The 14647-nt window shown below is 39.3% G+C and overlaps 1 protein-coding gene across 3 annotated transcripts in view; it reads right to left on the reverse strand.

Moving 5' to 3' along the window:
• LOC146810314 (ATP-binding cassette sub-family A member 10-like) overlaps positions 1–14647 on the reverse strand; it is a 1546030-nt gene that overhangs the window by 568741 nt on the left and 962642 nt on the right. For all 3 annotated transcript variants that reach the window (XM_085617307.1, XM_085617308.1, XM_085617306.1), the window contains one exon: positions 4937–5103. In XM_085617307.1, the coding sequence (XP_085473433.1) occupies positions 4937–5103 (167 nt within the window). The remainder of the gene's footprint in view (positions 1–4936; positions 5104–14647) is intronic.

Consider the following 14647-nt stretch of genomic DNA (forward strand, 5'->3'; position numbering starts at 1 on the left):
GGCCCCTAAGCCATTTTGACTCGCATCAACCGATAAAATACACTTGTGTCCAGGTAAAAATGGAGAAAGAGCAGGAGCTTGAAGAATGAGTTTTTTAATTAACTCAAACGCCTGCTGAGCTTCACTACCCCATGAAAAAGTAGTATTCTTTTTCAGCAGAATACGTAACGGTTGTACCACCTGGGCATAGTTAGAAATGAATTTGGAGTAATATTCTGTCATGCCCAAGAAGGTTCTTAACAAATCTTTGTTTTTCGGTACAGCCACCTCATCAATGGCTCGAGTAAGAGAAAACTTGGGCCTGATTCCTGATGCCGATATAGAATGCCCCAGGTAATCAAGAGCTTCAACCATGAACTTGCATTTATCCGTGCCCAAGGTGACTCCAAAATCTTTAAATTTGCTAAGAACTTTCCTAAGAGTAGAAATATGCTCATGCTTGTTCCTTGAAAAAATTAACACGTCATCCTGGTAAGCCTGAACTGACTCGATACCTTCTAACATATGATCCATAAATCTCTGGAATACGCTCGCCGCTGAAGCTAACCCAAAAGGTAATCTGAGAAATTTATAGGCCCCAAAAGGTGTGACAAAAGTGGTTAGATCAGTGGAGGCCTTGGATAGGGGAATCTGATGATATGCTGACCTTAGATCCAGAATGGTAAAGTAGGTCGCATCAGCAATGTTAGATAATAAATCTTGAATCTTTGGTAATGGGTGACAGTCCACTATGATGTTTTTGTTCAAGGTGCGCAAATCAGCACATAAACGAATCGAATTGTCCTTTTTCCTTACAATTACAATAGGACTGACCCATTCCGAAGATTCTGTAGGTACTATAATGCCTTCATTAACTAGTTTACCTAGTAATACCTTGAGGTCATTTCTAACGCTTAATGGAACAGGTCTAGCTTTGTGTGAAATTGGAATGGCCCTGTCTTTTAACTTGATGACATGTTCAACCTTTTTGATTTTGCCTATGTTAGGGGTAAAAACTTCAGGAAATTCTTTGAACATAGATTCAGCAATGTTTGTAACATCCGGCACAGAGTTATCATGAACAGCAGAAACAGAGACTTCTGTGTTAACCTGAATAGGATTGTCAGAACCAGGAACTAACTTTAAACTCATCTTTGCTAGATCCTGCCATCCAACAATATTCTTCCCTTTGGGAGCTACATAGATTTTTGTAAAAATTTTCCGATCTAAACAGGTTATAAATTCAGTGAAAAATCCAAACATATCAATAATATGCCCACCATATGCTTTTGGAATGATGTCTAAGGCTTGTAATGGTTTTTTACAACCCCAATACATATCTAACAGGGTGTCTGAGATAATAGTGACAGGTGCTCCAGAGTCAGCCATCATGTCAACTTTAACCACACCAATAATAACCTCACACAATGGTTCCTTAACTTTCTGTGTAGAAACAGATAAATCATGTGAATCAATAGAAAGCATAAGTCTCTCAAGATTGTCCTCAAGTGACTGACTAGGTTCACCATTAACATTTATAGAAGCCTGCTCAGTATCAAGAGTACTGACTCTGACCATCTTTCTGCTTCTGCAAACAGTATAGAAATGCCCCATTTTCCCACATTTTGTACATTGCTTACCTAGAGCCAGACAAGTCGGGCTATCACCTAAATGTGATTTCGAGCCACACCTAAAGCAAAATGAATTATATCTATTTTGTTTCTGTGGGAAAGATTTCACAAACTTGGACCTGTAAGAAACATTGTTAATATGCGGATCACTTTGAATCACATTCACAGATGAAACACCTTCATTACTTAAGCATTTTGATGTAACAATAGATCTTTCGATCCCTTTAGCAATGTCAATGACCTCAGCTAGGGAAGGATCTCTACAACTAAGTAAGCGTTCCTGAATTTTCTTATGAAAGCAACTGTAGACAAATTGATCTCTAATATAAGTATCAAGTTGAGCCCCAAAGTTACAGTTTGCTGCTAAATTCCTTAGAACTGAAATATAATCCTCAATGGATTCATCTGAGTTTTGTTTCCTCTTCATGAAGTTAAACCTTTCAAGTAATACACTTGGCTGCTCTAAAAATTTCTTGTTCAATCTGTTAACTGCATCTGTGTAAACATTCCATCCATCCCCTTCATCTGGTGGTGGGATTGTCAGTGGTAAGTTATCAAAGACTTCACGGCCAGCACTGCCCAAAAAACTGTACAGAATCGCAAGTTTACGTTTGGCTGAGTATCCTTCAGCATCTATAGCCACCAGATGGTTCTCAAAAGATTTAAACCAAAATTTCCACGCCTCTTTTGGTTTGCCTTGCCTTGGAAGGAATTGATCCAACTGACATATTTGTTGAGAAGCCATTGAAAATATAAATATAATGAAATGAAAGGCTCAATTTTGCTGTTTATAATTAAAAATATAAATATCTTGCCATGTGAAACTACTGCTGAAGAAGTACAAAGAAAGGATTGCAAGGGTGGACAGAGTACAAACTTACTTGCAATCTTTCACACGTGAGTTCCCAGTGAGCTTGATCAAGACTCGATCAATTTCCCTTCAATAACTGACCAGAGAACAAGTCACGCGCTAAAAACCAATCAGGAGAGGCGTTTTAGCAATGACAGAGGTCGACCGGTGCTAGAACCAATGAATTGGCTCTTCTTTAAGCTCTTCCGTGAGGAGTTGTAATGAGCCGGGGGCGGGACTCAGGCTCAAACAGACGCGTAGGAAGAAAGAAGGCTAATCCGGAAACTCGTTCCCTGAGGGCGGAAACCAAAGAACAGGAGAGTCTCCTTAGCTTGAATGACGAAAGGAAATGGCTGTAGAGAGGTACTTGAAGCTTGAAGATATCCAGAACGATGGGTAGGAGACACAATTCTTTGTAGTGTTGTCGAAATAGATAAAAATCGTCGCCAAATGAAATGTGCAGGCTTTGATGTAAGCACAAAGAATAAATCCAAGGATACAAAAACCAGTAGAATGATTCTTGAAGTTTTATTCCAGTAAAATAGATCAACACCACGGGAGTGCGTCCTTCCTCTCTGAAGTATGAACGGTCACTGGCCACAGGACCGAACATAGTTCAGGGAGGAGGTTGAACGCACGAGAATGCCATTACAAGAAATGCACCTTTCAAAGATACACACATTGCATGCGCGTGTGACATCCACACGCGCATGCGACTAAACGAATACACAGAAAGCACGAGCCCAGTGAGGCACCACGAGCTCGTGCACACGTCATGCCGGAAGCTGTCACCTTTAACACCATGTAAACCACAATCAGTATACTACAAAGCCTCGAGGTCGCGTCCACATCCTGTGATTCTGGGCAAATCACTTAATCTCCCCGTGCGTGCCTGAATGTGTAATGTAAATAGGGTGCTATGTAAAGCGCTCCAATACCTTCGAGTCGAGTTCACGCTATATAAATATGCGGGGAAAAAAAATTAAAGCTGAGAGGCAAATGGCGCTATGGCGGGAACCAGCGTTAGAAGAAAACAAAGTGAGTCTCTCACATTAACGTACTGTTAGAGCAGGTGATAGCGGGTGTAAGGTCTCATTCCCAGAACAAATGCATGATTACATGCGATGAATAGCAGAACGGATTTACATCGCCACCCGGCATGCTGAGGGCAGTATTTCTTCGACTGAATATCATCCTTTCCTCCACAGGGCGACGCAGCCCCGCTGCGCAGCGTCAAACACGCACGCTTCTCCAGGCAGACGTAGAGCGGAGGGAGGGAACGACGCAATTTGTCATGCACCGTTAGGTGAGAAATGGGTTTACCGCAGCCTCGTCTCTATAAATCTCTGCCACATGAGCAGATTTCGGAACTCGTGCAAAAGTACAATTTTTTTTTTAAGGAAATAGCCAAAACTGGCCGCCGCCCACAAAATAGTGCCGCCTGGGGCGGACCGCCCCCACCGCCCCCCCCTAGCTACGCCACTGGAGCCAATTCATATTTGTATGAAACTGTTGACGTTATCTTATCTGATAATCTTAGAATAAAGCTCCCATGCAGGATGGGGGACGATGATGTCCTCAAGACCATCCCTGCGGCGATGAAGCAGGCAACAAATACACCACCATAGCCAAATAAAGAGGCCTTAAGACTCAAGAAGACTAAAGATCAATGGAAGTTAGAAACCATGAAGGTTTATTAAGTAATTAAAGTGTAAGGCAGAAATATTAGCAAAAATGCACTGTAAATCAAGATACAGAATTAGCATAAGGCCTAATCAACACAAGTACAAGAAAATTAAATTAAGTAAAATCTCAGAGGAAAATGTCCTAAGATTGAGACCCACAGATTTGGATCCGCTCTCAAAAGACTAGGCAAACCAGTCTTAGCTCAACTCCCATATATGAAGTCTTTTTTACAGAAAAATACAAGCAAAATTCGCAGAATTTGCATAGGGGGGGGCGGATTCTTACACAGATTGGCAAAACATAACACAAATTTTAAGGCAGCCTCATCTAACACTATACCAAGACCATCCTCTAAATTAAATATTAATGCAGCCCTTTGGACCGAATGTCATTGGATATGGCATTACAAATCGAGTTACATATAAAGCAATAACAGTCTCATTTATGAATAGGCCGACAGTGGAACAAGCAGAAAAGATCTTGGATTGTTGCAAAGAAAGTAAACTTCCACTGGGGTTATTTGTGAACAACATTGTTATTACAGAGCATTTCATAATGCACAATTTGCCACGTGCGATAAGAAGAGAAATGAAAACCCACACATCATAGTTGCGTTTAAGATTCAAGGTGGAAGTTAGAGCTAGTTCGAGCCTAGTTCAGTTCAGCACAGAAAGATACTGGTTTGCAAAGTGTAGTGTTGTTGTGTTCGGTTCAAAATGTTAATAATGTTAAGCACATATTATTTATAATCCCGAAATATCTTTAACAGAACCAAACATTTGTTCTTTACCTGTGTTGTTCTGTATGAGAAGATGTGTGAATCTTTTGTACGGTTGTTCTCCAGGGTGAAGCAGATAGAGATCAGGAGTGAGTTCCTTCTTTCCCAATTGGACCCGAAAATGGTAGAGAGATATGTGAATAAGCATGGGAAGTGTATAAATGATGAGAATAAGCACTCTGAAAAGACAAATAAGAAAAACATCTCATTAGCTAGTTGTATGTATATTTCATTTATTTTCAAAGTCTGAACATTTGTTGATTTTTTTAAAATATTGCTAGTGAGCTAAAAAAGTACATTTGTGGTCAGCCTGCAGACCTTAAAGCCTGTACCTAGAGGAGCTATATGTATCACATGTAAATAAAAATAACTGCTTCTGCAAGGTAACATGGCCTATAATTTCTCCAAATATTTATTGTATTGTTTTCCACTTAATGTTTTCATATTGTTCCTTTCAATTGGCTTCTGAGCCATATTTCATGTTCGTGAATCTATTCAGATGTGGAATGGTGGAAAAATAAATCAATGTACTGTGGCATGTGCGTGGAATGGTGATGGGTGGAATGTCTGTTGGAAAGCTTGGGAATGTTCAGGTGCAATGAGAACATATGTGTGTGGATATTTGAGAGGGGTCAATTGTGGGATGAAGGAATCTGGTGCTAGCAGTGCTGAATGGCTCTCATACCAGGAACTTGTAATAAAGATTTAGGACCATACATATTGTGTAATTTCTGCTTTACAACTTATTTATACATATCTCACAGTCAGAGAGAGCAGAGCTAGACATATCTCACGGGATCATACAGGAATGCTACCGATCACTAGCAATTAAAGAACCAGACCGTAGACGTGTTATACCAGTATAAAATGCCACATACTTTGGCATTAAGCCTCCTGAACACAGCATAAGTTATCATTAAAATATTAGCTTTATTTATATTTCACAAATGCAATAATTTTGTCCAAACATCGGTTTGTTAATTTCTAAAAATGCAGGCATTTCACAATGAAATGCAAAATTTTATTTTTGACCAAATAAACTCAATACCCCCAAACAGATGCTTGTCAGCTACCTACCTGGATTTTTCTCACACAATACCAGATTGTACGTTTTTTTGTTTTTTACATGCTTGGCTCCCAGATATCAGACTGCCATTTCTACCAAAGATTCACACATAACGCACACCCAAAGATTATTCCTTTCATTTCCATTTATTATCAGTAATCATTATCAGGAATGGGCACTATTTTCAAGCCTTTGCCACAAGTAGCCATCATTGCTTTAAGGGCAATGCAAGTGCCTGGATACCGTCGTCAGTGATTAGCTGCTATAAGATACAGATAACATAACAAGGTGGATAGTGGAAACGCTGCACAAACACGCTAAGACTGTAGCATTGCAAACTTAAAATTGACACATCAATTTTGAAGAATGAAGTACACAATATGTTAGCCGAGAAACAAATTGCAAGTTTCTTGTTGTTAAATTGGTCAAACATCAGGAAGAAATAGACACAAGGAAAAACAGAAGACATTTAAGTTCTGCACTGGTTATGAGATAGATCGGGTTTAGACTTTATTACTTGTATTTTGTACAAAGATCATAGAATGGGAGGACATATGTGATTCCAGCTCATTTGAGCTGATAGTATGAGGTCAAACAAATAGGCGATATATTAGAGTAAAGGCATACTCTAGTAACTGGGCTATTTAATAACAGAAAAAAATATGATGGAATATGAAACAGAAAAAAATGGGAAGAGGAAGAAGGAAACAAGGAAATCGAAAAGGACAAGAAAAATTCCACACCACCTGAAGATGTATTTATTGATGAATATTCCTTTAAATTAATCAATTTCTCTAATCGTTAACTCAAGGTTTTGCAGTTTTGTCTGTTTTTTCCTTCCAGAGAAATTATGGGCCTTATTACGATGTTGGTGGACATATTTAATTTGCTTTTAAGTCCTTGTAAAGTAGTGTTACATGTACCCAGGGCCTATAAATTAAATTCTACTAGCGGACCTGTAGCACCTATTGTGTCATCCACTTAATTAGCCCCTTAAAACAGGTCCCAAGCCTGCCATTGCAGCCTAAATATAGTTTTAAACTGCCTATTCAACTTGGCATTAGTATCCCCTTGCTAAGCTTTAAACTGTCCTTTTATTGTACACAAGTCTCTAAGGTAGACCTTAGGTAGCCCATAGAGCAGGGTGTAATGTAAATAAAAGGTTGGACATGCACTTTTAAGTTTTACATGTCCTGGTAATGAAAAACTGTTAAATTCATTGTTCAGCACCATGAGGCATATCACTCTCACAGGATAATAATAGGTTGCATCGTTAACCTTTGATTGGGAGCAGGTAAGGATGTCATGTTTGGTGTCTGAGAAATTTTAAAAAAAATCCTATTTAATTTTAAAGTAGGATTTAAGTTGCAATTTTGAAAATGCCACTCTTAGAAAGTTAGTGTATAAAAACAAGTGCACTCCTTCCCTTGATGAATAAATTAGTTTAGATTTGAAAGCCAAGCAATGCGTGCAAAACAGCGCTGTGACTGTCCCAAAACAGCATATCAATGATAATGCCAAAAGGGCGATACTGTCGCCCCAGCTGCTGCACTCCTGAAATAAGGAACTTTTCCTCTTGAAGTAAACCAACTTTTTCTCTCTTAAGCAAGGAAATCCATAGTAATCCACAAACTTCATAGCTGTCAAGTAATCCATGTATTCAATGTTTATGAGATCATTCCAGAGACAGTTAGGTTGAAATAGAATACTTTATTCCGCATTTTCAGATGTCATATGCTGCCAATACTAGCTTAAACATAGACACGTGCAGTCAACCTTCCTTTGAGCCAACACAGTAAAATATCCCAATGCACTTAGAACGTTTTAGTTCTTCGTCAGGGGTACTGCAATTAATCAGAAAAAAGTGCATAAACAGCGCGCTAAATGCCAGTAAATCATAAAGACAACAACAACCAATCCAATGTCTCCCCATAATCTCCCTCCTTAACCCACCTCATGAGTGCTCACATTAAAAGCAATTCAAAACCATAATGTGGTTCAAACATCTAAATCATACTATCAACAACAGTTGCTCTACCTGTAGTCTCCCATAGACCCCCTCCTTCATAACCCACACACGTGCTTGTTATCAAAACGAAATAAGTAAAATACTAAATCCCACAAAATACATACTTTGACCCCTTTCCCTAAAGTATGTATTTTGTAGGATTTAGTATTTTACTTATTTCGTAAAATGGGTCTATAGGAGACTACAGGTAGAGCAACTGTTGTTGATAGTATGATTTAGATGTTTGAACCACATTATGGTTTTAAATTGCTTTTAATGTGAGCACTCATGAGGTGGGTTAAGGAGGGAGATTATGGGGAGACATCGGATTGGTTGTTGTTGTCTTTATGATTTACTGGCATTTAGCGCGCTGTTTATGCACTTTTTTCTGATTTATTGCAGCTCCCCTGACGAAGAACTAAAAAGTTCTAAATGCATTGGGATATTTTACTGTGTTGGCTCAAAGGAAGGTTGACTGCACGTGTCTATGTTTAAGCTAGGATTGGCAGCATATGACATCTGAAAATGAGGAATAAAGTATTCTATTTCAACCTAACTGTCATTTAAAAGTAATGTATCACTTCACAGACAGTACAACATCAAACGACTTTGAGAAAATCGGCAAAAGGATCATCAAGTTTGAACTGGATGTATTTGTTGAACAGAGAGGAAGGTGCATGGACATTTCTAGGGCCGTTTAATACATCATGGACTTTGTTTGGTTTAAAGCAATGGATTGTAAAGCACGATATTATTATGTTTCATTTATTCATTTATTTATTTTGACAGACTACACATGAATTTATGGGTATTTGCTTTGTGGGTTTACAATTACTCGTTTTCATTTGTTTTCATTTAATCTGATCCCTGTTTTACTTAGTTAGGGTCAATCCATTATGGGAAAGTTAGTCATTATTATGTTCACAGTGTTAGTATAGATCAAAATAGGTCATGTGATATTGTTTCAAATCAGGGATTAATTGGGTGAACGTGGAAAAGCTGGCTTTAAGAGTAGATGTGTGTGTGAGGGAAGGTAATGACTTTTGAAACACAGAGTAAGGCACGTACATTTCACACTGCCAGTTGCAGCTTTATTAGGTAAAAGATCACATTTTGCTTTTCGTGAACTTTAGGGAAAGGGGTCAAAGTATGTATTTTGTGGGATTTAGTATTTTACTTATTTCGTTTTGATAACAAGCACGTGTGTGAGTTGAGAAGGAGGGGTCTATGGGAGACTACGGGAAGAGCAACTGTTGTTGATAGTATGATTTAGATGTTTGAACCACATTATGGTTTTGAATTGCTTTTAATGTGAGCACTCATGAGGTGGGTTAAGGAGGGAGATTATGGGGAGACATCGGATTGGCTGTTGTTGTCTTTATGATTTACTGGCATTTAGCGCGCTGTTTATGCACTTTTTTCTGATTTATTGCAGTACCCCTGACGAAGAACTAAAAAGTTCGAAATGCATTGGGATATTTTACTGTGTTGGCTCAAAGGAAGGTTGACTGCACGTGTCTATGTTTAAGCTAGGATTGGCAGCATATGACATCTGAAAATGCGGAATAAAGTATTCGATTTCAACCTAACTGTCTCTGGAGTGATCTCATAAACATTGAATACATGGATTACTTGACAGCAATGAAGTTTTTGGATTACTATGGATTACCTTGCTTAAGAGAGAAAATGTTGGTTTACTTCAAGAGGAAAAGTTCCTTATTTCAGCAGTGCAGCAGCTGGGGCGACAGTATCGCCCTTTTGGCATTATCACTCTTAGAAAGTTGGCATTTTCCTGCCCTAACTATTTGGTGCCTGCTGCACGTTCCTGGGTCACATGACTGGGTGTAATTAGTAGTTGGCCTTGGTATATTCATCCCAAAAAGGCACCTAAAGAGGGATTAGGTGTGGCTGAATGGATCATCACAAGCAGAATGGGGGAAAGCTGGGCACAGCACGATTTGCAACTCAATAGGCTGTGCCGGGCCTTCACACAAAGGACTTCACATACTTAATTGTTCTTGCAGCCAGGTTGGAGCCAAGGCAGGGCAGAGCAGGCAGAAAACTGAAAGCACTTCAAAGGAAATTCTCTAGGAACTTCTCCTACTTCAAAGAACGTACCGTGTATAGAATTGGGACACTCAGACCCGCTCTTCAGTTTACTTTCTGAACCTGTAGAAGGACTCTCAGAGGACTGCCTGGTGCTGTGGCCTGTTGTGTACTTCCGAAGACTGCTTTGCTGCTTTGCTGGTGCCTGAAGCCTGTCTTGACCCATCAGATGCCTGCCCTGCTGCTTGAGCCCTGTTCCACTTTTACTGACTTCTTGAACCAAGGACTACCAGAGTGGCTCCAAGGCCAGTTGGCTGGCCTCCTCAGGCTCAGAGACAGTAAAGGCTCCAACCATCTTAAACCCACATGTGGATCCACCCTGAGTGAGGCCTGACCTTCCAAGTGGTACCCCTCCGTTCCTGGACCCTTGGAAGGTGTGCTAAAGGTGCTCAGATAGATAAAAAACAAAGCTTGGGATTTAGAATATTTTTGGCTAAAAACTGCTTTGAGAACTAAGAGGGGTCTGGGACCAAACTGTTTGTCTATCCACCCAGAGTGCATCACCAGTCAGCCTGACTTTGCGGCTACCCCCTCTATGTTGTTCGCAGCAAATCCGGTTCAGCGATGCTTCGCAGAAAGGGTATCCTGCCTCATGAAGCCCTTTTCAGCTACAACTTAAAGCCACATCACGCTGGAGGTTTTCAACTTTACCTTCTCAGAACATGTTTGTTACATTTATTCAAATTCCACAGGTAAACTCTGACCGGACCCAATACACTTCTTGGTCGGCTATATTTTTGTCAGTTAGTCATAACCTTTATTTCGGTCTTATGACCATAAATGTAAAGATACAGACATTTCATTAAAACAGAATTGTTATATACATGCTAAGAATACGATGAACGTTTGTTAAAATTAGTGCTAGAAATGCAAAAAGTACAAACCAAGGAAGCACAAAAATACAGCTAGGGCCCATAACAACAGGGTAATAAATAGCAAGGCCCATCATAAAACAATTAATTCATTGTTTAAGTAAAGCTAAAATGGCAAAGACTATAAAAGCATGATTTGCAAATTAAAACAGGAAATGGATATATATAAGAATTTTTAAAAAAGGTGAGAAAGGTACATTAAAGGAGAGTGTCTTAGCAATATTCAAAATGTTATTGTTGTAGCTTCAAGGCAGACCTTCTAATAAACCACATGGTGCCAAGGAACTTGCTACAGTGCAGACAACTACAAAACTAGCGTCAGATTTTAGAATGCACAGCGCCTCTAAATGGCACTAAATACCAGTGCGTTTACATATGGGAGCTAACCATTTAGCAGCTAACCATTTAGCTCTCGGCCGCTTGTCCAATGGGCAGGTCAAAAATATATGACCTATCGATTCTACAGCATGAGGACAGCCTGGACAATATTGTAAATCGCTAGGAGATGGATGCCAGGAAGCTGTAAATGCGTTTACTGGAAGTGAACCAAATTTAAATTGCATAAACAGCTTTCTGTCAGGGGGAGACATAATAGCATCCAGGTAATATTCATATGAAGCAACCTGTTTGAACTCCATAAACTCAGTGGTTATCCCCAGGATGAGTATGAAAGGGAAGACTGGGCAACCCAATGCCAATACTATTTCTTAAGTGATTACTTTATAGGCAGCATTCACAATACCTCGGTTCCCACAGCCCCTCTAAGCCAATAGCGACATTTTTGGTCTTTGACCCAGTCTTGTGCACCTAACTCTCAGTGGCTGGAGCTTTGATATTTTAGGTGCTAGATCATTCCATACACTTTAAAAATTCATTACTCCAATTCTACTAATTAGATTCTTGTTGTTTTAGTGTTAAATCATTTATTATTTTTGGGGAGAGGAGCTGGCCTAATGGCTAGGGCGGTCGACCTCGAATTTGGGGAACTGGGTTCGAGTCTCGGCAATGACGCCAAACATCCTGGGATTCTGGGCAAATCACTTAATTTTCCTGTGCCTAAAAAAAATGAATGTGTCCTCATGTAATGCAACTGGTGCTATGTAGAGTGCTCTGATATCTGAGTCGGGTCAAGTTTGCTCTATATAAAACTCTGTAAAATAAAAAATTACATTTACTCTACTTTTCTAAATTGGTGTGCGATTCTTCTTGTGTTGTGTTTTTACTTGATTACTGTTTGTGTGCTGCATAAATACTTTGCACATTGTCTCTAAGTTGAGGCTGACCTCTTTTGTGCCACGCTAATAGAAGGATAAGCATAGGTTAATACAGTGACTTTTATTGTACACCTTGACAGGGCTATTGGCTGTTGCTTGAGCAGGATTAACACCCCACTCAACCAGCGCCCAAACTTCTTACAGTCAGTTCTTAAAATTTCGAATCATAGTGGGTCGCAGTGGGACCTATATCATGGATATTAAAGAGGTAGTTTGCAAATTGGGATTCATTATGATTACAAGCCATAACAAAGATGGTGGCTTCTTGTCAGCAAACCACCATGGCTGTGATTGCTAAGAAAATCAGGCTCCGTTTAAAATAATAACGTTTCCATAAACAAACCTATTTTCACAGCCACAATGGAGAATTGGCTTTAAGGGCACCCCTACCATTTTGTAAATGAATTGCCACTCCTTTCGAGGAATTAGTAAAATTGATACTCTGCATACCAATTTAGTATTCGGTGGGGATACAAACAACGTGCCCCTTCGAGATACTAAATCAATATTCATTTGGATTCTCATTTAAGAAGTCACAAAAACGTATCTGATTCCTAAAATGGGATTGGCTCATAGGACACATCATTTTAGCAGTCGCAAACACCAAATTGGAGAGTTTGTGAAAGTTAAAATGCTTAGGTTTTTTTTTTATTTGAGAGGCTTTTTATAGCGCAAACTTGACCCGAAGGTATCAGCGCGCTTTATAGGAGCACCAGTTGCGTTACAGATGTACACATTCAGTTTTGTTAGGAACAGGGAGAATAAGTGGTTTGCCCAGAACCACAGGATACTGAGCGCCCCTACCGAGAATCAAACCTGTTTTCCCAGCTTCACGGTCGACCGCTTTAGCTGTTAGGCCACATCATCTCCCCCTAAATCTTCCATCCAGAATAATGAGTTGACTAATCCTTTTTTAATATTGATCAACAGTGACCTAGAATCTTATCTTAACTTTCAAAGTAATGGGCAATGCAACGTAACCAAAAACCAGTGGGATGCATTGCAGTCACTGAGGAAGATCCCAAATATAGTCACTAACACTCTGACAAGGGGGCAATATTTTCATTATGAAAACAGATTGTTGCATGGCGCATACAGGCAACCTAATGATTTCAAATTCTATGAGAGATTAAAGTTTGACCGCACCTTACACTGCATGAGGAGACTTGAAGAAATACTTTTGTAGTGGTCGGAGGCCTAAGTTCTGTCTTTGGCTGATTTTGACTATTTGGCATTTAAACATCACATGACATCTACTTTTTATCCCCTGCCTGAGATGGAGAAGTATAGGTAGACCTATTGTTAGAGCATAGGATACCTAAACATTTGGCAAACTGTTTGAATAGATTTCTGCTTCCTTATGTGAAGTGTCAGCCACCCTATCTTTGTGACTCTCTATATGTTCTTAATTGATTTGTAGTTCTATTTAGAGTTTGCCATCAGAATGTGAATGACATCCCATTTGTTGCATAACAAGCACAATAGGCCATAATGTGATTGCGATATAGTAGATGGGACTTCTGCCCCATTGGTGAGAGTATTCTGCCCACTAACCTCTAAATAACTCTCCTAAATACTTCTTTCAGAGGAGTGAATATTGTTTGGTCACAATGGATTTCGTATTCCTTTATTCTTGTACTGAAAATGATTAGTCTGAAGGCCATTGCCTATTTTCTACAGGCTAGATCGGCCTTCTACTTTCACACAATGGTATGTCCCATTCTTTGAAATATTTTTCCTGCAGAAATGTGAACGAGCAATGAGCTCATATATGGCTCCTTCATTTGCTAATCTGATGATAGGCTACCATGAAAGAACTGTGGCCTGGGATCCACGGTCTGAGAAATGGTTGAATAATACTGTACTATTGGAAAATATGTTGATAGCCTCCTTCTCAATTGGGAAGGAGGGGTCAATAGTCTGAAAGAATAACTGAGTGTACTGAATGATAAATATTAAGTTTAGATTCACAAAGAGGTGGATCTCATTGAAAAGTACAATCTGTACTCAAAGTTATTTCATAAGCCTAGTTCTACAACCTTGGTTCTGTAAGTCCTAGTGGCCATCAACCGAAGATAACTGCTAGTACACTTTGTGCAGAAGTGATAAGAACAAGATACAATTGGACTAAGAATTCAGAGTGTATATGAGATTTTTTATAAGAAATATCCAAAATGTAGGAAAGATTTGTAGCCAGAGGTGACAAACAAGTAATAGTTATTAATGGAAGTCCTAAAGCACTGGGTAAAGTGAGGGCCATTCTCTGTACTTAAAACTAAGCATAATAAAATAATGGTAAAGTATACATTTATCACCATATTTATGCTATGTGATATATGTGATACATTAACCAAACATTGGGCAATCATTCACGCTGATCTAGATGTAAAGCTTTGT

The sequence above is a fragment of the Triturus cristatus genome, chromosome 7 (genome assembly GCF_964204655.1).
Source record: "Triturus cristatus chromosome 7, aTriCri1.1, whole genome shotgun sequence".
NCBI lineage: Eukaryota > Metazoa > Chordata > Amphibia > Caudata > Salamandridae > Triturus > Triturus cristatus.